The sequence below is a fragment of the Telmatherina bonti genome (genome assembly GCF_933228915.1).
Source record: "Telmatherina bonti genome assembly, chromosome: 12".
Lineage (NCBI taxonomy): Eukaryota > Metazoa > Chordata > Actinopteri > Atheriniformes > Telmatherinidae > Telmatherina > Telmatherina bonti.
Genome location: NC_136610.1, coordinates 18,897,810 through 18,920,957, shown reverse-complemented (window position 1 = coordinate 18,920,957; position 23,148 = coordinate 18,897,810). Strand labels below are relative to the sequence as shown.

The window sequence follows — 23,148 nt, the reverse complement described above, 5'->3', positions numbered from 1 at the left end:
ACAAAAAACAAACTGATCAGACAAAAGACACACACACAAACAAAAATAAATAAATAAATAAAAAACAAACAAACAACAAAAGAACTGGGCAGTTTTACTATGATGCCCAAATTTGGATGAATTTTATTTCTTTTTAACTAAAAACAAAAATGCTTCACTTTGATCTGTTTTGGGCTGAGACAGGATTCAACTCTTACATGGAGGTGGAATTGTTTTAGTATCACATGACCTGACAAGCTGCATACACACCTTTGAGTTCAACACAGAAATAATTACAGCCCTCAAATCTGACCGAGTTTTTACAAACCAACTTAGCCCCCTTCTCTGCAATCCAAGTCTGGCCCAGAGAGATGCACACACACACCTTTAGAACAGCTTATTCTGCATCAGCTGAGTAGTGTGATGACCGTGATGAGAAAAACAGCATTTTGCTGACGATCACTCAGTAACATCACCACAAACACCTGCACCTCCATTCCTAACACATAATCACTCATATAAGCAGCAATTGCAAGTTTGTAACATTATCTCCATTTGATTAGCAAAGACTCGCAAGGGAAAGAAGCTAATCTAGAGGTACAGACGACGCATGATTACGCTGGATTTTTCCCCAGAACAAGGGATCCTAATGTTTTAGGGAGTAAAAATACAGAAGACTGCTACCTCCACCTTGAGGAGGGCAACTTACAAGACACATTCACAAAAAGATGATAAAAACAGAAAGAAAGATGCGGCTGATGGTGGCCCACCCTGACCATGTTTCTTCAGCAGGTTTTTGCCGTTAAATGGGAGTTTCCCCCCAAGCTGCCACAAAGTGCTGCTCAAGAGGAAACTTCAATGTTTCTCTCAATAACTAATACTGAGCTCTTTTTATGAAGAGCGCCAAGACAACTTCTTCTTCTGTAATGGCGCCATAAAAATATGGAAACTGGAAGGAAAGAGATAAAAAGAAAGAAAAGAAAAGAAACTTTGTACAACTTACGGAGCAGGTTCTGCTGCATGGACTCGGACCGGTAGAGACTGACTGTGCTCTTCTTGAAGACGTTCTTCAGGAGCTGGGCCCTCTCAGTCAAACTACACACACAGAAAAATGGTTGGAGTTAGCAGCTTGCTGAGCACCGCAGGAAGATTTAACAACCCATACATCAAGGCAGTCCAAGCATCTTCAGAGTGCACGGACCTGCCAACTGCTCTACCTGCTGGTTCAAACACCATGACAGAGACAAAACTGTGCAGATCAACTGAGATTATGAGGAAAAAACTGTATAACAGCAGGGTGACTATAAGGCACTCAAGCACCAGAGTGTGTGCATACATGTCCCTGCGTACATGCAGATATGTAAAGGAAAAAAAAAAAAAAACATAGCATGTGTTTGCATGTCTGTGTGTGTTTGTTTCTCTTGGTGTGTGTGTGTGTGTGTGTGTGTGTGTGTGTGTGTGTGGGTGGGTGTGTGAGCCTGAAGCCTGCTGGGTCTGGGACAGTGGCCAGGCAGTGGGATCGCTTTCAGCCAGCAGGAGATCTCACACTGATCTTGATGCCTACACCAGACCTCAGACCCGCTTTAGCTAATTCATTCTAATACTATATGGATTTAATAAAGGAGTGCTGCTCCTCTAAAACGAGGCAGTTCGTATTTGGACAGAAAAAGGAGAAGAAAACTGCTTTCATGACATGATTACTGACATTACAGTCAAACTCCAGCAATTTAGCAGCAATTTTAAGATTTCCCCCATCCACATAGAAATATTGTTGGCAGTGGAGCCATGAGGATCTGCGACGTTTTAAGGGACTTGTGAGTATGAGATTATTCTTCCCTCCTAGCTCATCTTGAGAACATGGAAAAATTATTTGTATATTGTCAATAAAAAACAGAAAGTAACAGGAAAGAAATTCAACTAATATGGTTGAGGGGATATTTGATATGCAGATGATACGAAGTAGTAATTTTTACAGTGTTAATGAGTTATGTGGGTGATGCGGCAAATCAGGGATCAAGACTGCTCAATGTTAGAGTTAGATGTTCATAGTAGTTTTACATCAGTGTAGTAAATTATACTTAAAATTTAGTATAAGTATATAAAGTATATACTTATACTAAATTATACCAAAAGATGCTTTATATTAAATATTCTGAGTGAAGATTCCATAACATCGCTTGCTGTTCGACTGTAATGAAGTTAAACATCACTCCTTATTTGTCTTTGTTGTAAGACATCTAGTTTTAAAGGTATTGTGTGTGGAACAAGGTAGGAAGTCAAAGGTGCGGAGGATCAAATACAGCTTCTTGCAAACCAGGCCCAACTTTTCATGAAAAATTTTTAACATCTGAGAAAAAGTGAATGTCTGACATTTGGCAAGTGAGAATGATATTCCACCCAAATGGTGGTGAAGAACAACAGACTTCCAAACAGTCATCATGGTTTTCAGGCATTTTTGTATTAGTATGCATCAATCGGAAAAGTCTGGCATTGCAGTATTTTTTGTAGTCTGAAGCTAAATACGCCACTACCCTCCATGCCAGGCACATTAGTCTTCACAAAAAAGGGTTATTGTAGTTTAAGTACTCTGGTCCTAAGAGAGCCAAAATCCAACAGGTTTTCCATGTTTCCCTGCTCCAACGCACCTGACTCTAATGATTAATTATGCAGAACTTCATCAGATCTTAGATCAGCTTCATTGATTCAAATATGTTGAAGCAGAAATACATTGAAAACCTGCTAGATTGTGGCTCTTGTATGATTGAAATATATAACCCTGATGTAATATCACACACTTTATATATTGCAAGTTACAAAGTCTAATTTTAGTTGTAAGCTGCTAATTCCAACAGCATTGTCTGTTGTAGAAACTTCCTTTAGATTGCTAGAGTGAATCTCAATGGTATATTAAATAACAGTGATTCACCTGAAATAAATTCCAGTGTTATCACATTGATCTTATTTTATATTATAGATGGTGACCTAAATTTCAATAGGCAAAGACAGGATTAGTAACATAGTGTAACAGTACCTCTTTCCATGCACCACTGCTCCAGGGTCTTTAGATAACGCCTCCAGCTCCTGCACCTCATCTACTAATGTCTTGAAGCATGCCTTCTTAATTCTGCAAAATGAAAGAATAAGGAAGAATAAAATCTACATGTGCCAGATTCTTTAACATGACATAACATTTCAAAGCCTGACACAGACAAAAAGCTCGCATGTTGGCAAATTGCCCCTAACATCTTGAAGCTGCTGAGGGCTGATGTCAATCAGACCCTGTGCAGAAACTAGCATCTCACATGGAGTAGCCGCAGAGTGGAAACGCAAAGTTTACTTGGACATTTGATCAGAAATTCAGAAGGGAATTTATTCTTGCAAAGGGAGAGACTCTGGAGGAATTTCCTGCATGGGATTGTGTGCCGGTGTCTTAAGGAGCAAGGAGAGAAAACTCACACTTTGTAAGCCACATCAAAGATCAGCGAGGTGACTGGGATGAAGAACAGGCCCATCCAGAAGACCCCCGAATTGAACATCATGTCCGCCTGTCACACACAGTTACAGACACTCAACCTCAGGTCACTGTAGACATGGTAGAGTTCAGCTGCTTATCAGATAAAAAGAAGAGCTCTTAAAGAACAAAAAACACCTGATAAAGAGCATTCATTTCCATCCTCTGCAGTGACAAAAGCAGCCCAAAACAAACTGTTCATATTGTGGAAACAGAGTTATTGGGTCCCAGTAGTTGCTCTAGGTCAGCCACCTCTGTTCCCTACAGGGTGGATGTATTTAGACAGTGGTATTTCATTCAAACGAAAACAGCGGTTATGTGCTGTGTTAAAAACATCTGTCAACAAAAGAGACAAAGGACCAAGGTCAACAATGACTTTAATGATAGATACAAAACAGCATTAATTTGATCGAGTGTATCTACGAAGTACAAAAGGTGTCAAAGCTCAGACTTGTGCAGAAGACTTTTTCTCTGGTTATAAATGAGTTCCAGAAAATAAAAATGCTTCATTAGAGAGCTTTATGACTTTTGCCAAATGTAAAATATGGGTAATTGTAGGGCTGAACCTTACAATTATTTTCATTATAAATTCATCTGCTTATTATTTTCGTAACTGCTAGATTAAAATGTCAGACAGTTGTGTGAATGTTCCACCCCTGAACTCTTTTCTCTGTCATACAACTTCTTTAAATGATGAAGTAATGTGTTATTTTAAAACTGTGAGTAACAAATGTTTACTTCATGACTAACGAGACTGCATTTTAACTTCAAAGTGGCAGGGAGGCTGTGGAACGCCATGGTGGAGGCAAAAACTTCTAAACTTTCTATGTGAGGATGTTTACTTTGGCCCAGTGTGGTGAAGCTATCTGTCGTTACACGTCAAAGTGTACAACCCGAGCCCCTTGCATTGTAATGTGGCACTTGTTGAAACTGCTGCAGCCCCCTTGACAGCATCTTTCCTGAAATGTGACACAGCATGGCCCTCAGGATTCATATACACACACACATACACAAAAGTCTCATAAAAAGGCTAAGGTTAGTAGTAATTACTTAATCTGTTGACCATTACTTGCAAATTGCTTTGGTGTCTTACAAAACACTGAGGGAGAGGAAACTCCAAATGAAAGGAAATCAAAATGAACTCTTTTTTTTTTTCTTTTTAACAGTTTGAGACAGGACATGAATGAAAGAAGCTTTTCAGTGTCGCACTCAGACTGAAAATGTATGACAGGATGGAAAATTACGCCAAAACATGGTATATTTGCATGTGGAATTATGCAGTCTCAGTTTGAACATCTACCTTTTTGTTCCTTTACTTTTTTCCACAGTGAGTCAGTTTAATTGTTTTCATTAGCATCAAGCATCATACATTTTAATATGGGGTGTTTAAACTGTCTTGTGAGTCTTTAAAAAAAATAAACCAAGCATGGATAGCTAGCAAATCAAAGTGAAACAGCATGAAAAATAAACTATGTTAGTCTTCCACAAGTTCAATCTATGAACAATATTTATTTATCTCCATAAGCAACAGAGCTAGACGTTATGTATATACAGGCCCTTCAAATACTTCAATAGGTCTCCTATGAAAAAAAAAAATCTACTTACCACTTGGAAAGACAGTAATAAAGTAAGAATTAACCTAAATAAACTCCATTAATCATTTCTGACTTCATAATTCCAAAATATAAACAGATGTGAGGAGTTACAAAAAACAAGTGTTTGTCTCAAGGCATCTGGAAAGGCTCCAAGGCTTTAAGCGGGGCCAGCAGAGTTGGTGGATGCTAGCATGCCTCATACCATGGGGCCCCCGGGAACTGAACGGGGTGAGAGAGGTCCAGGGAGCAAGGCTGTATTTTTAGGACAAACTAATAAACTTGTCTGGGTGGACAGCCGGTAGTGTCCACTGACATGGAGGGGTGTGTTTTGATAAGCCATGACCCCCTGATGGCCAAACACCCACACACAGACAGGTTAGACACAGGACTAGACAGGAGCAATCGGGGGAAAAAAAGCATTAAAAGCACTACCGCAAGATGTACAATAGTGACAACATAATGGTGAAAAGATAAATAGTGTGTCTCTAGAGTCCTACTAGCCTAAAACCAAGTTTTAAATAATGTGTGTTCATCACAAATACGCTATGAAGTTCCTACCGGGTAATAAAGTCATCCTAAAAACATTATTACAAGTAGAAAAAAAAAAGAAACCAAAAGAACTGAAACATAAAGCCTGCATTGTGCAAGTTGATGTTTAGCTACTTGGCCTCTGTCGTAGATGGAAAGAACAGGAAATGTTTGTCACTTGAACACCACTAAACCTTATTATTACTGTATTGCTACAAATTAAATGAGACAATTCCAGATTTTCTCATTGTCTGGTTGAACAAATCCTAAAAACCAAGATGAGACAAAGTAGTTATCAGCCCGTAAAAAGTTAACCTAGCTCTTCTGACTTCATCTGCGGGTTCATTCACATTAAAGGGCAGATGTTCATTGTGTTTGACAAATCTGAAAACACTCTTCTCTTCCATCAGTGGAAACACTGATTCTGAACAAAACAAACCAAAACCCAAAGGAAACCAGAAAAAAAAAATTAAATTATAGTCTTGGCAACACAGTAGCTGCAGGTAAAACCACACAGATACAGAAAAGCCGGTAAGCTAAGAGATCTGACCATAAACTACACTAGGATTCAAACTCAGCTGTGTTCTTATGCCATGTAGGACAGATCAGCAAATACTTGAGACCATTTTCTCTAATCGTTACTTTAATAATCTAAAATTATTTATGAGGTGAGCAAGGGACAACTTGTAAAGATGTTAATCAAGGAAAGAGTTCAGATGGTCCCTGCAGGCAGAGTGAAAAGACTCACCATCCATAAGTTTTTTTGTTTTTTTTTTCTTCCAAAGACAATTGATTAGTAATTAGATGGTATTTAAATTTAAAGTCCAAAAGTGCGTCAAAGACAGAAAATTATCTGGAGGGCATTCAGATAAAAGCTGTGGGAAACGTGATCATTTGAGTTATAAACTTGAATACTTTTAAGTTTTCTTTTCCCGGAGGAAAATCAGACTGATCATGCCTCCAAGAGCCATCAGCTCTAAGGAAACCCAATTATTTTAAATTAATCCACTGTAATGGCAGCTCTGCAAGTGAACTTTCTATTAGTTTGCTCTTCAGTCTGCAGTGCAGTAGCATTATAATTATTACTGGCAGCAAATAAGGCAAGGATAATACTCGTCCTCTAAAAAACATCCACTGATCAACATTTATTCATTCTCAAATGACCTTAACACTATGCACGCTTGTTTCAAATAAAGCAGGAGGATCAAAGCAGAAACTATATATTTTGGGGCAAGTGGGGCTATGATCTGTAAGAAAATATCTTATGCAAATATAAAGATGAGTGTATAATGGAGACTAGTGAGAAAATATAGGTCGAGTCTCGAGAACAAGAAGACTGAGATTGACAGAGAAGAACAAAGTAGCAAAAACCAGCCAGAAGGCAAATAAAAAGTGTGTATGTGAAAGGCAAACAAAGACTTTCTCGGTTGGGCCATTCTTCCGCTCCCTGTTCTCTGTGCAAGGCATAATAAAGACAGTGAGACTAGAAAAACAGAGACAGAGAAATTCTCCACAAATACTTCAAAGTCAGCAATCCCAAGTCTGACTACAGGCATATGATTTAGAATGTGTACATAAGAGACTGGAGTCTTCATTAAAGTGACTACATTAACCTTGTATGGCAGCGTTTATCAATCATAAGCAAAGGGAGGACAAAAAGAACAAAAATAGTAGAAGGCTTCGCGTTCAAAATCACCAATGGACAAAGTCTACCAGTGATGAACAAGAACAGCAACACCATCTTCACTCTACACACTCATAGTCACTCTCAACCTCACTCTGAAGTGTATTCACGCAGACAAATCATGCAACTAATCTGTGAACAGTCTTTGCAGCCATCTTTCCGTCTATTTAAAACTGGCCAACAATGGAAAACTAAACCTGCTTCATAATAAAAAGGAAGAGAGGTGCTTTAGCATTGACCACCTCTGTATGACAGACAACTCCATCAGGTCACTGGTAGCTTTTTGCCTTCTTGGGACATTTTTACAGCTACCTATTAGAAGTTAAAACACCTTATAGGGTATGCTACATGCAACAATAAACCAATTTAACTAAACTATACACATGATGGTTAACCTGTCCTATTAAAGGATTAACTTACCCTGAGCTGACTGACTATGCCAATGAGCAGATTATTGTTACCAGAAAATAAAAATGCAGACTATCCAAACAAACTGTTTTGCACTTTGAAATAATTAACAATAAAGTAAAATATGTAGAAGCCAAGGCATTATCTATCAAATTTAAAATGAAAGCTGAAACATTAAATGGTAAACAGCAAATTGACTTGTTCTAAAATAGCACTTTTACACTCATGCTGACCACTCAAAGCGCTTTACACCACATGGCACATTCCACCCATTCACACACACACTCTGATACCCTGATAGGCACATCAGGAGGCAACTTGGGGTTCAGTGTCTTTCCCAAGGACACTTCGGCGCGTAGTCAAGCCTGGAATCGATCCCCCATCCTTCATTTAAAGTTAAATGTACATTTTTAGCAGGGATACTATTTACGTAACCCTACTGGGTAGGGTCTTCTACCTTTGTAAACTATTTTTAAAAAATACATTTTCCTTTCTTTTTAAACAAATAATTAAAATTTCAGTTTGGACTAATCCTGCAACATTAAACAAGAGAAAAACCATCTGAGGAGATATAAAGCAGCTAATGGATGATTGAAGACAGGAGAGGAGGCAAATGTTTAGGAAAGAAGGCTGATATGAAGAACATTCCTGCTTTGTCAGAAGTGTTTCAGTGACAAATTCAACTATAACTCAACTTAAGTTAAACTACATAAATTTGACTGAAAATATATATTTTTTAAAAATCAAACAAGCTATAAAGATGAAGAACCAAACGGACCTGTTTCCCTCAGAAACTGTTTTCGTTCCCATTAATACTTCAGACTGGTAGAAATAGTCCAGAGTGTATTCCTGGCATGGTTCACATCAACAGACTTCTTGGTAAAGTGAGTCCTTTCTTAGAAAATGGTTCTTATCACTGTGGAAAAATCTGATGAGCACTAGTCCAGTTTAAAATTCACGAGCTGATGACAGGTACTTGAGTATGACAGAGAGAGAGATGCTTTGCTGCAGCAGAAACTGAAAAATATTAAAAGGTGTGTCAGAGGGTAGAAGAGGAGAAATTGTACTGAAAACAGCTGCGCCGTCAGCAGAGGCAGTTCAGCAGACAGCAGGTCAGAGTGATCAGAGCATATAGGAAATTACTCCTGAGGAGTAACTAAGCCTCTTAGTGAGGCAGATTACACTGGATGAACAGAATAATCTGACATTTTCTTTGATATTTGTGTGGACTTTTGTCAGGTGAAGTATGCTTGAGACACATGGCTTGAGGCAGGGGGGGGGGTGTCGAGTCTGAATGGGACTACCCGTGAGAGACCCATTTGCTAATTCAGGGAGTTTAGAGGATGGATTCTGCATCCTGACTGTTTACTTGTCCTGAAAATAGTTTTCCGCAACATTGATAAATTTGTTTACGTGAAGCTGAGAGCTGCTTAATGTCTCCCGCTAAGCAAAGCGAACGGGCAGTGATTGAGAGTAAAGACAGGAGGAGGAGTTCTGGTGTCTGTTATGCAGCTGGGGATAGGCAGAAAATGGGAGGGGTGAACCAAGAGAGAATAGAGCAAAAAGAAGCAAAGAGTACAAGAAAATAGATAGGCCAGCAAAATGCTCCCCCCCCCCCCCCCCCCCCCCAAGTAAATCTTGCAGAGGCTCTGGTGGAGTACGGCCAACTGCAGTAGCTACAAGCTGTTGGAGGTGGAGATCGTCTCTGATGTCCTCTCAGGTTTCAGAAAGACGTGTCGTCGTTTGATGATGCACTCGCAGCTCTGAGGTATTGCTGGGTGTAGCGTTACCATCCACCCAGAAGGACATCATTACTGTCCTGAGTCAAATGCTGCAGGGTGTGGATGAAAGCACCAGGCCTCACAGACACTGGATAGGATGAAGCTAACATACCTGTGATAGTGTGACGGAGTGGGTAAGAGCCAAGCAAACAGTAATTCTGTTCATGTGTAGTTTGTAAAGTATGTTACTTATTATGTCACCCCGGACAGAAGTGCCCACACGGACTTCTAAGTTGCCAAAAACACTGCTTCAATGGTTTAAGACAAGAACATTCAACTTAGACACAACATAAGAATTCTATCTTCTTGTCCAAAGTGTAATCGATAAAATATGCTACCAAATTGTTTTTCTTCCACAAATTACAACCATCCACCAAACACGAATGTGCAGCCTAGAAATAGAGGATATTTACTAAAATATTGGAGCCTCAGAAGAAGTGGCTCGACGTTTGGGGAAATTTTTTGGCAGTGATAAATGCAGATAGAAGATTGATAACACTTTCAAGACCTCTGTAGTAAATTGGACAAGACAACCAGCGGCTGCTTTACTTAACTCAGCCTAAAGCTCAAAGGAGTTGAAAAGAAAGGCAAGAGAATGCAGGGCAGGAGCGAGGCAGAGGGAAAAATGGAGGAGATGCAAACTATTTCTTTCAACCGTTCTTATAGGTAACATGAGATCGCTGACAAAATGGACAAGCTTGAAGTGCTAACAAGGTCTCAGAAAGAATACAGACAATGCAGTATCATGTGCTTCACGAAACATAGCTGCATGGGGGTCAGTAATGTGTCTGTGTGCTGCTTCAAGACTGTGCACACAGAATGCAACAGTAAAATTAAGTGGAAAACTGTGAGGTGGAAGTGCTTTTTAACCACCGTCAGACACAAAGGACATCAAACTGTTAGCAGTTAATTACCCAGAGAGTTTACCTGTGTTATTCTGGTAGAGATTTATATCAAACCTGGTACTGCAGCAGACACAGCCTGTGATGTCATCAGCTCCTTCATTACGAGACTATTAACGTAGCATCCTAATACATTTATTGTGATCAGACTTCAATAAAGTCTCTCTCTCTCTGCAACATTTCCAGCATGCCAACAATTTTTTCAGCTGCTCCACCAGAGAAAATAAGTTGTTGGACTTGTTTTATCTAAATGTTAAAAATATATTTAAAAAGCGCTTTTCTGCTGTGCCTCCTTTAGGAATATTGGACCATAATCTGGTTCTTCTTACCACCACCGTTAAACCCATAATTAAGCAGCAACTTTGTAACAGATTATATAAACTTATGTGTTGACTGTATTGTGCCAATAACAGCCTGGATCAGCAGTGACCTGGAAAAACCACTTAACATGAAAAAGTGATGGAGACAGGGAGTTATTGACGACAACAACAACAACAAAAAAAACAACTTAAAACTAAGATTAAGAACTGCAAGGAGGACTACAGGAAAACGTTAGAAAGTCAGGTCCAGCAACAATGTGAAGGCTGCATGGTCAGAAATGAAAAAGCTCAACAGCTTCAAGTTAAACTGAGATGAGACTGAACAGAGGGCGGAGTCTGGACATAGGTAATGAGCAGAGCATATTCTTCTGTAGACTCAGTTCATCCCCTGCCTCCAGCCCAACAGACCACACATCCTCCATAAACCCACAGCTTTCCTGACTCACACCTCCACTCATGGGCCTTAAAACAGCCTCATCTACCTACACATCTACCAAGACCTCCTCTGCCTCCATCTCTAGCCTGTCTGTCTCCTGAAGTAACTGGAGAAACTGAACTGGAACAAGGCTGCAGGTCCAGATGGTGTCAGCCCCAGGGTTTTGACAACCTGCTCAGAACAACTATGTTGGATATTTCAGCACCTTTTCAACCCCAGCCTGAGTCAGAAAAGAATTCCCGTATTGTGGAAAAAAATATCCTGCCTTGTTTCAGTGCCGAAAAAATACAAACCATCTGAACCGAATGACAACAGACTAGTCACCGTAACATGTCACATCATGAAAGTCCTTGAGATACTGTTATTGGCTCGCCTCAAGAAACATGTAAACACCTTTCAGGATCCATTACAATTTGCATATCTTAATGGGCTTAAACATGCTGTCATCTACCTGCTTCAGAGAGGATGCTGTCATCTGGACCAATCAGAGAGCAGTTTGAGGATCATGTTCTTTAAATTCATAAGTAGTTTAATACAATTCAGTCTGCAACGCTGGAGCACCACAAGGGACTGCAATCTCACCATTTCTCCTAATACTGTACACCTCAGACTTCCCATACAGTCCTGTCATCTGCAAAAATACTCTGATCACACTGCAGCTGTGGGTTGTATCAGTGATGGACGAGAGGCAGAGTACAGAAAACTGGCCAGTCAGTTTGTGAGGTGGTGCAGAAAAAAAATCACTTCATGTTTAACAAACTTAAACAAAAGATAATTGTTGACTTCAGAGAAGAGATGAAGGAGGAATTCAACTTGCTCAGAAATAAGCTAGACAACAGAATAAAGTAGCAATGCAACACAGAGGCCATCTGCAAGAAAGGTCAGAGGAGACTACTTCTTAAGGAAGCTAAGATCATTCAACGTCAGCACCAAATGTTGCATATAGTCTCCAAGTTTAACGTGGAAAGTGCAACCAGCTTTGCAGGCATCTGTTGGGGCAGCAGCACCAGAACCAGGGACTTTAAGAGACTGGAAAAAAAAAAACCTTCTGAAAACAGTGGAAGATTCCCTACATCCTCTACAAAACACAATGAATAAACCACAGAGAGCCTTTCAGCGAGAGACTTCTACAACTCTAATGCAAGAAAGAAAGGTACCAGAGATCAGTCCACAGAACTACCTTCCACTTTATCCTTAATTATTATTGCTCTTATTTAAAAAACAAACAAAAAAAAATCACTATAACACTGAAATTTCCCTCTAGGATAAAGTATTTTCTCATTTTCATTTTATAAAGCTCACAAATAAAGTAGCTTTATTTAATTTTTTTATCCTTATAAACATAAATGTTCAAAAATATTGTGTTTGTTTTAAAGCTACTTTCCTGTTGCATAACACATAAGCAATCTGCACCCACACCATGGTAACGGGTTTGGAAAATTGAAATCAAATCAATCATGTAAAATATTTCCAAATTTCTTTGTAAAAGATGAATGTGCAAGCAAAGAGCTCCAAGTTTAAAATATTTCCATTGGATCTGCTTTTTAAGGAATTTCCCAACAGATTACCTTTCTTGTCAACAGGAGAAACAGCATCAATTCTGCCACAAGAACCAAAAAAGTGACAGCATTGCATGTTTATCAGTTTGTCTTTGTGTACTTGTGCTATTTGGAGAGAAATCAATTGCATTCGCTTGGAAATAACACCTTTTTTTTAAAAAAAAAAATGGCCTCAAGACTGTTTCCTTGTCACCTGTGGATACTCAGAGCTGGGCGAGGGAAATGTAACACAAACATTGGGCAAATTGGCTCAATTAAGTCATTATGCAACACAAGCCACAGGTCTGCCAGTTTACAGTCCTCCAGCTATACTTGCAAGGGCCAGTGTCAGGTTTTCACTCTGAATGTTCCCACCAGCATCCATTAGCAGAAAAAGGAACTATAGGGTAAGAAGGCTCATCTGAATTGGACGAAAACACCAACAATACTGAAGAAAGATGCACCTTTCTAGGTAAGGTGTACATGTGTGTGCTATTTTGCGGAAGCATGTGTGTGTTTACCTCGCCTGACATGTCGGGTGCCAGCGGGATGAGGGGCCATAAGGAGGAGTAAATAATGAAAAACACCACCCATAGGCCAATGCTTCCCCAGATGGCGATGTGACTGAACTGTTCAAAAACATAACAGTAAAAAACATATTTAATGTTTTCATCTACAGAAATCATACTTTGGTTCAATGCAATCCAGTATGTTCTCATCTATGTTGCCTTTTTTTTTTTTAGATTTGGGCTTAAAAATTGACATCAAGCATCTTCTGTAACCTTAAAGCTGTTTCCATACATGTAACTCACTTTACAGTTACAAGGCCACAGAGAACAAACCATAAAGACATGTGGAGGTAACAAGAGGATGTAAAATACATCACAAGTACCAGCGGTCATATAAAACTGAGGAACTGTTAAAAAGAGATAACAGAACCATATAGCAACTGAGAGACCCTTTACTTACCATTGTCCAGGATGAGGTCTCAATTCCAGCTTTAAGACAGACGGTGATGACCACAAACTGTGGAGACACAAACCACACTGTCAGGGAAACGCTGATTTTTTTCTTTTCTTTTTAAAGGTTTTGACAGGTAAAGTTTTTTTTTTAACACTGTGCAACTACATTTAAAAAGTACTATACAGACTAAGCTGGTCATTTTCCATTCGTCATCACAAAATAAGAAGCACAAGACAAGATGCATATCTTTTTCCCATCACTGAACAACACTTTGCTCATGCAGCTGAGCACAGCAGAGTCAAAGGGTGACACACTTACAGTGTAAACCATGTTGCCTAAAAGGAGATAGTCTGGAGTTCTTCCATTGCCAAACACTGTATCTGTGAAGGGAATCGACAGTAGAGGCTTTTAGGGACAATGCCGTTTTTCTGCAGTTATTTTCATACAGCACACGCAACACTCAGAATGGAACAGGGAAGATAAACTAAAAACCAGTCAATGCTGCTTCTACTGCAGTGACTGAAGACTGTGCACAATACTCTCTTCTGTCACGGTTTGGAAACAGGAATTGTATGCTAGGCTAAAACAGAATCGGTTTGTAACATAAAGATCAGAACAGCTAACAGAACAGCTATTTTTTTTTTAGCCTATAGTTAAAAGTTGTTCTTAGATTGAAATAAAGGGAGCCACAACCTGACATATGGCTTCAAAACACCAGATAGAATTGAGACTGGGCTAAATTGTCCATGGTGAGTGACTGCCAGCAGAAAAAGAAAGAGAGGCTCCTTTTCCCTTAACTTCCGGCTGGCCACATGTCTTGTGTGCGTTGGGGCTTTGCTGACAACCTGTCAGTCACAGTGAAGGGGCTTGGCGCCTTTGTTTGGCGAGCAGGCCCAACCTTGTGTGGTCCTTAGTAGCGGCCAGTCAAGACTTACCAGTAAAAATCACTTTTCTCCTTGTACACACAGAATCCCAACATCCTAACATGCATACTTAACATTCTTGTCAAACTCACTTTAACTTACTTTTATCACTAAATATAAAAATGACAGGTGTCTGTTTGGATGGAACCGTCTTCGTGACAGCTCCACATTTTCTCAAAGATGACGTTTATGAAAAACAACGTGTTTCTAAGAGCACACAAAAGATTTCAGCAGGAATTACTGCAAATGTAACGCGTGCTTGTTTCTGCATAGTGCTCAGGCTGCAGAGACACACACACACACACACACACACACACACACACACACACACACACACACACACACACATGTTTGCAATTCATGACTGAACATTTGAAGAGAGAACTAATTAACACAAAGTATGTGGGTTCGACTGTCCTCCCTTTTAATCCAGTCCACTGAGAGCTTTGGAGAAGTCTCTGGGAGCCACTAACCATGTTGGAAGGCTTTCAGGGGGAACCAGAAGAGGATGACAGAGTGGAAGAGGCCGTTCAGACAATGGGCCCAGAAGACCTGCAAAATAGAGGCAAGAGGGATGGAGGGGAGGAGGTAAAGGGCGAGTGGGGAGAGATAGAGAGAAAAAAAGAAGCAGCATGAGAAAAGGGTGTGGGGAGCTCCAGCTTTCCAGGTGACCCCTGACCTGGACCCTTTGTGCCAGCCCAGCACTGGGCTAAGTGGCGGTTTTGTCGGAGCCTCCTCGCTGAATGGCCACCCCGCTGACAGACATGTTGTATATCCTCTGTGAGTGTTATGGGGGAGAGAGAGACTGCTGCGTGCGTTTATGAGCAGTGAAAAGCAAATGGACTATATCAATGTTCAGGTTTTAACTTGTTAAATCTTTATGTTTAAACAGGAATTAAAGAGAAAAAAAAGTATAAGAAGAGTTTATAAAAAAAAAAAAAAAAAAAAAAAAAAAAAAAGCTCTCGAACCATTAAAACATCAGTATGTGCTGCCAGTGTGAGGGGTTCCCTCTCTTTACATGTCATTAGATGTCGTCACTTTCATTGGAAATTTTAAACTGATGTGGTAATAAATAACAGGAGAGCTTAAACAAGCACAAATAAGTTAAGAAACATGTGCGGGGAGAACGACAGGCCCAACAGAGATTTAACTGTTTTCCTGGTAATTATTAGAGACCTGGAAAATTACAGTGTGGAACAGTCTGCGTGCATCTGTCTCTGAAAGTGAGAAGACTTTGGATGATTCCTTTAAATCAATGCTCCCAGTGCAAAACCACCTTGTTTCAAACTTAGATTTTTCTGTCCCAGAGCCAAACAAAACTCAAATGGGGGATGTAGCATGAAACAGCCATGAAATCTCCACATTTGTACCCTCTTTTCCTCCCGTGTGCTGACCCAGACCGTGGTGTTAATGCTGAGGGATGAAAATCCCCAACCCCGCCCCACACACACACACACACACACACACACACACACACACACACACACACACACACAAAAGTTACAGACTTAATTTAACTTAAATAACACCTTTTCAAAAACTTCAGCAAACCTGTCAGTGAAAACATTAAACATGACTTATCAGATATCCTGAAAAGTTCCATGAAATTTCAGGAAGTTTTGGTTTATTTTAAAATAAGCTAACATTGCTTTACATGGTTGGGTTATTCCAAATATTCTGCCAGTAAAGGAAGAGAAAACAAAAGGGAAAGGAGCAAAACAAAGCAGAGAAGAAGAGGGTAAAGTAAGTAAGAAACTATTGTTTTAATCTACAGTAAGAACCTTTTAAATTTACCATGACGACTGTGGCACAACCTCATCACATTTTCTACCAACCAGTCCTACAGCAGCTACCCCCCACTCTGAATTACCTCACCCTCCCACAGTGTGAACAAAGCTCAATACACAGAGCAAAAGGTGGCCAAAAGCAGCCTGCCTCTCCTTTAACTCTAAGCTGAAATGTGTATTAAATCATCACTAATGTCACAATCACATCTTTATGCCAATTAGCCTCCCACTGACAAGCTCAGCTCTCTACACACTCCTCCTCAACTACCTCCGATCCAAACACCACGGGGGGCTAACATGCCCCACCTGCCTCTGCACAATAATGAATGCTAATGAAATCAATACATTTTCAGAATTATTTGTGGCAATGGGATCCTCTAGTTTCTCCTGGTATCTTTACTTTGTTCCTCAAGCAGGATGTAAAGGAGCCACTCAGAATTCCTGGTGTGTCCCATGATAATTTGGCCTTTTGTGAAGGTAAAAAAAAAAACAACCTAAAAAGCTAAACACATAAAAGCTGTAATTAAATTAATATAGAGCCAAATGTTTACCAGAGTTGCCCTTTCTTTCCTGTTTCCGTATGAACTGAGTTAAGGCGGAGCTTAAGAGACACAACGTTATTTTATATATACGGGATGGTTCGACGATTCAACAGAATCGATCTTTGTTCAAATGAGATTGTTAGAATGAATTTGTTATAAAGTGTGCTGAATTTGTAATTAAAACAGAATGTGCGACAAAGCTTAAGACCCCCTGCCTGGAGTCTCTGACACCCTGAACCTCTCACTGCTAGCACCTCAACACAAACAGCTTTAATTCACAAAGACAGTATCTTTTGTGTACAAAAGAACCAGGCGTGCAGAAAGACAGGCTTCTAGGGGCCAAATTCCTGATGGATTTTCTCGCCTCACCTCAGGCCAGCTGCAGGGAAAACATCTCGGGAAAAGACTGGACAAGCCAGCAAAAACAACTTTCTGACCTGCCCGAGTCATCATTTATGGGCTTTGGAAAATGTGGCCTAAACAAAATTAAGGTTCATTTGTTTCAAGCTATCAAATGAATATTTTCATGAATCTTCTCTGGCATGAAAAAGTCAATAAAGTCTTCAGAAAAATTGATGAAGGGAAAATCCATCCTGCAGGACTTGTCACATGTCCTGTCTGCATATTAACTCATTTTAAATAGAATAAAGTGATCTCCCAATAAAATACTGTAAATTTTTATTACATTTATCAGTAGCCTGGTTGTCTTTTTTTAAGGGTCTTCAAAGTTGTTTAAGTTAGTGGAAGCTCATTCACAAAACAAAAATTTAATTAAAAAAAAGAAAAATACATGAAAGGAAATTACATTAAAAGACTAATTATAGTTAATCATGTCATTATTATTGTCAATTTACCTTCTGATCCATAATATGATAATCATCACAATTTTGTTTTTCATCAAAAACCCTTGGTAGAATTTATTCTACCAAATCTGCTTCAAATGTGTAAAAACAATGGACATTATAAGGGTTGTACTTAATGATTAGAATTAAATTGGCATCATTAATTTTTAATCAAATTATGAAAAAGAAACCCACTGCAAGTTTGCTCATTCAACCGTGATGTTTCCTTTTGTTTTTTTTTTAAGTTTCTAGTCTTTTACAGCAAATAAAGAAAAGTATGTAAGACACAAGGTAACAGGTGAGAATGATTATTCCTTTAGTACGCCAGTGGTTGATTCAATTTAAGTTGATCAACTGACTTAATAAAACAAAACTTTTACATTTAACAATAAATAAATGTATCTTCCTTCAGTAAATGGCTGACCTCCCTTATTTTTATTACCACTCTCCCTGAAGGTTAACAAACTTGAAACTTGACTTGTGTTCATGTCTTAAAATGAAGTATGATTTCTTTGTCAGTACTGGAGATAAAAGCTGTCACTTGATATATGCAGTCTGGCTCTAGCTGCGTTAAATGCGATCTGATAGCCTTGCTCTCCGAACAACCAACTTCCTTACTTAAACAAATTGTATAATTTTCTGCAACAAATGCTGTCAGATAATGATGCACACTCTCCCTTCCCTTTTAGCTCCGATTCTTCCTGCTGCACCCTCAAACCCCTCTGACCCTCCTTGCCCCTGACCACCATGGCCAATCCGCCTTTAATCCACCTCCGTGTGGTGCTAACCAGGTCACCACGCCTGTGACGAGGGTCCAGGAGTCTCAGCATGCAGAAAGGAGGAGACAACTTTATCACCAGTGGGGGTAAGCTAATGGACAGCCCCCCACGACCAGACAGAATAGGTCAAGCCAAGCCAAACCAGGCTTTGAGTGGAGATTCACTAACTACAGCTGCTAACTCATTGAGATGGGAGATAAATCAGCCCTCACAGAGCAAAACAACAGGAACATCTCCTGTCATTAACATGATTCTTTTTGGTTCTAAGAGCAATAAACTTTGACCTTTTCATTTATCTGATGCTCGGCTTTCGCTGACATGGTGCATTTTAAACTAGTTCAGCTTTTTTAATTATTATATTGTAACATCTCTACATTTGGAAAGACTTATAGACGCACTTTTTACAAGTCATGTTGTTTTAGCAGAAAAATAATAATCGATTCACAATACAAATGTAATGAAACAATCTTAATTGCTGGTTTTGTAAAAGGAAAATAATGACATAATTACATCTAGAATATGTAATAATACATACATTACCTTAGTATTAAAACCCATTGCATTCTGGGAGGTTTTGTAGAGTTCTGGATATTTTAACATATTCTCTTTCCGACAGGAGCGCTCAAATATTCCCAGAGTAAGAGGAGGCAGAGCGGTGAAGATCTGAACGAAAAACAAAGAACAGAAGTGAGAAAGACAAACGTATGAAGTAACATTTTTCTGGTTTCAGGTCTAAAATACTTTAATTTTGTCAGTTAAAGTAACAGAAATAATGTACTGATCTTAAACCGTAATGTCCAAATGTTTGAAACAAATCTCAAAAGACTGTCCTAAACATTCCTACCACACCACATCACATCCATGTGTTTTCCACTTGCTCTATTCTAAGCTTTGGTTATTAAAGATCACTGCCCTTTAATCTGTTGAGGATACTTATTTTGAGTGGTCATGCATTTAGGTCTGTTCATATACAAGAGCTATCTACTATGAACATCTGCAGTGTTCTGGGCTAAAAGCTGCCATCATATCAGGCTGCTGTATCACTTTTAGTGGTGTTGCAATGCTCTGTAGAACAGCTGCTGAGAGAGGAGTGGTGGTATCGTGTGACTGGGAGGGTCTCGATGGGTCAGCTGGTGTGATATCCCTTCAGAACCATCTGGAGTGGGAGTCTGCAGGACTCAGTCTACAGAACCGGCAGGCCAAAGGATGTGCTTCATTGGACTCCTTTCTTATTCGCAGTCAGCAGCAGGAAGATCTCTACTGAGGGGTGGATTCAGCTTACTGCCTCTAACAGACTCCCACTGAGTCAAAGGAATTCCCCGGGTTTTGGCTAAAGTAAGAAAAACTGAACGCGATTCCCACCCCTCAGCATAAAACTGGGTCTTTTGAGTGGTTTTCTTTTCAATGAATTTATAAAATAGGGGTGAGGATTTGTCCTTTGTAAAATGTTGTCCTAAACATAAATCATGGGGAAATTTCACTCCATGCTCGTCTCATTAATTAGTCTTGACTGAACGTAGTTAGTTTTAATGCATATTTTAAACTTCATAACATCTCCACCTGTACTTATGGTTGCAAAGATCCTACTACAGATACATATTTTTGTCATCTGCCTCATGTGACAGAAATGAAATATGAGTTCATTCGGAGTGGTCCCATTACAGCGCCCTGTGGGAGAACCAATAGCAGCTAGTTTGCTTGCTGCTCCCACATTCCCGTTCATTTTATCCTTCAAATCTTCTCTTACTAACTATATGGTGCAAGGAAAGCTGTTGTTCTTTCACATTCAGCGCATAGTTTAAGCCACAGAGGGAACAGCGACTTGATAATGGGTCATAAAGCTGAAAATTTTCAGGAACTCAATGCCATTCTTGCTCAATAAAGGAATCTGTTTAGGGGTAACTGAGTCAAAGAAGGGATGGGGTAAATGGAAAAAGTACTCTTAAGACAGCTCGTTTTTATTAATACTTACAACATTGTACAATCCGATGCACCAGCGTTCAAACAGAATCTGACCGGAGAATCCATTAACGAATGCAAACCAGATCTGAGGGAGACAAAAAAACCCATTAAGGATAAAACATTAAAATAATAGTCCAACACAATGAGAAAAGTATGATTCCATTATTTTAAAAAAAGTTCATTTTTAGGGAAAAAATCTTTCCCTAAAAATGTTTCATTGTTTTAACCCTTCACACCTCTCTTTTCTAACACAGTTTTTCAAATCTATAAAGCAATTATTTATGACTATGACAATGAAGGCTTCCATTTAACATGATTATAAAACCACTACAGTTCCTAAGATAACAGGCCTTTTAATATATGTTCACCATTAGAGGCAGTGAGGATGCATGGTATATTTTATCAGATTTAAGACACACTCACTGTGTCTACGGACTAACAATCCATTTTTCACTCACGCTACATTCTTCACTGCCTCATAACAGAGAGCTCAGAGACAGCAGCTTTTTATTACTCACATAATGTATACAGATAAAAGAGAGAATGTTTTATATTTATGACTTACATTTAGATTTTGCTTTGGATTATGCATTTTGTAATGGCAGCTGACTCAGGAATAGACCACAACAAAATGTAAAGTTTCCCTCAATGTGAAACGATTTCTTTTTTAAATTGATGTGACTTAGTTTAAAGAGCTGCCCTGTGATGAAGATGTCAGTAGACTGTGTAAGCCAAAATATCTCATTCCAGAAAGGGAGAGAGGCCAAAACAGGACAAATGAGAAAAAAATTAATAAGTGGGTAAGTCAAGACTTCCAAATCTTCATCTCCACAATGCAAATTGTCCACTGCATTGCCACAGATTCAGTTTCAGACATAGATCTAATCCACTGTTTTCCTCTGATCTACCTGATGACATGTGGATGACAGGTGACGTTGGTTTCAGAGATGGCCAGATTAAGAACTGAGGGACTGTTAATGATTGAGACTTATATCGTGTCAGAAAAGTAAGAAAAGGGAATGGGAACCATCTGCTGGGTGGACATAAGGCTTACCACTCAATCTTTATTAGTTATATCCACATAAACAAAATAATAATGGCTGAGACAAGGACAGAAGCAGCATATTCTGCATGAATATCTATGTTGTAAAACTGATTAATTGGAGACATTGTGGGGTTAAAGTGACTCCATGACTTAAAAAGGTTTGCAGAATCTGCCCTTCACTCTGTCACAGTCGACATTTTTTGTGATCCAGAACAGACTTTTGCTCATACCGAAACTGTCAAGAGAACATAAGGGAAGCTGTGTTTTGGCCATGGCCTATCAAGAATTTCCTCGCTTCATTTAACGTCATTATGAAAGCATGAACTGCTACAAATTCTCAGATTGGGACAAAGCCTATTGATAGCCCCACCCGCTGGTGCCACTGTCTAAACAACCAAAACCAGTCTGCACATTGGTCTGTTCCATTAAATCTTGTGAGCATATGCATGGAAACAAATGGTGGGGGGCAGCAGAAGTAGCCTGTGTCTATGCATGTGAGCCAGCCCCCTCAGCTTTGCATTCTGCCACTCCCACCTATCACAGGTCCCACCATCTACTCCATCAGATCCATTCTACCAGGATGTTTCTTTCACAAAGAGGAGATATCGTCTTTAAACTCATGTTCAGTTAGATATTGAACCATATGACTACATGCAAAGACTTCGATTCGCATGACAGAGTTTTGGGTGTTTTTTGGATTCTTGCTCTCTTAGAAATGCATTCGAGTGCTGTTGCTAGGGTTCCTCTGCAGATAAAAACAATGTCATGAGGCAGGTTCAGCCATCAGCTTAGCCCAAGAATTGGTAACGAGAGGCTAGTGGGTAGGTCAAACTGCTGAATTAATTACAGCTCTGCTCAGTGAGAGCCTCTGGGCTTAGATATTGTTGTGCTAAGTTAAAAAAAGGCTCCCATTCATAGAGTGTGGTAGCTGCTTCTGTGAGACTATTTTGGCTGGGTCCACAGAATCCCAACAGCTTCTCTCTCTTTCCCACTCTCCCGATCTCTTGAGGGACAGATGCATTGATTTGCTCATTATGGGAAGTACCAGGCAGGATTTTTTTTCCTTCTTTTCTTCTCCTCATTGAGTGCCACTCAGTGGAGGGGTGTGGCTGGCCTCTCTCCCTCAGTGCACATCATGAAAACAGTGACTGGGGGGTTGAGAGGGGCTGGGCAGGGGCAAGCAAAAGAGAAGACTTGCATATTCATCAGCAAATGAAAAATCATTGGTTCCAAGACTGCTGCACAGCTTTGCGGTGTTGAGTTGAACTGGATGTATTGGGGGGGGGGGGGGTTTATGACATTTGTCCTCAACAATGTGAGCCCTGATACTCTTAATTTTAGCTCTGCAGAATTGCTAATAGAAGTCATGCACAAAGCAAGTAAAGAACTGAGAGGAAGCTAAAGGAGAGGCTGATAAATATGTTGGAAATATGTGGAGCTACAAACAGAGGCTTCCTCACAATATCAGACTTGGCCTCTGTGGTTTAATTTAGTGAAACTGGTTGCCAAGCCTAGCTCAGCTACTCAGAGCATTCTCTAATGATACCAAGCTCCACTGAATGCACTTTCATGTAATTGCCTCATAAATGCCACTTGTCAGTTACCCCCCCTCTCTGTAGTAC

At 39.6% G+C, this 23,148-nt stretch overlaps 1 protein-coding gene across 8 annotated transcripts in view; it reads right to left on the bottom strand.

Moving 5' to 3' along the window:
- Positions 1 to 23,148, bottom strand: part of atp8a1 (ATPase phospholipid transporting 8A1) — a 97,825-nt gene that overhangs the window by 4,371 nt on the left and 70,306 nt on the right. For 7 of the 8 annotated variants that reach the window (XM_079249792.1, XM_079249791.1, XM_079249795.1 and 4 more), the window contains 9 exons: positions 20,492 to 20,566; positions 19,060 to 19,182; positions 15,042 to 15,120; positions 13,964 to 14,025; positions 13,652 to 13,708; positions 13,204 to 13,311; positions 3,436 to 3,524; positions 3,011 to 3,103; positions 983 to 1,074 (listed from right to left, as the gene is read on the bottom strand). In XM_079249792.1, coding sequence (XP_079105918.1) covers positions 983 to 1,074; positions 3,011 to 3,103; positions 3,436 to 3,524; positions 13,204 to 13,311; positions 13,652 to 13,708; positions 13,964 to 14,025; positions 15,042 to 15,120; positions 19,060 to 19,182; positions 20,492 to 20,566 — 778 coding nt within the window. Of the gene's footprint in view, positions 1 to 982; positions 1,075 to 3,010; positions 3,104 to 3,435; positions 3,525 to 13,203; positions 13,312 to 13,651; positions 13,709 to 13,963; positions 14,026 to 15,041; positions 15,121 to 19,059; positions 19,183 to 20,491; positions 20,567 to 23,148 lie in introns of those variants that run through there. The other variant, XR_013771519.1, reaches the window with a different exon arrangement.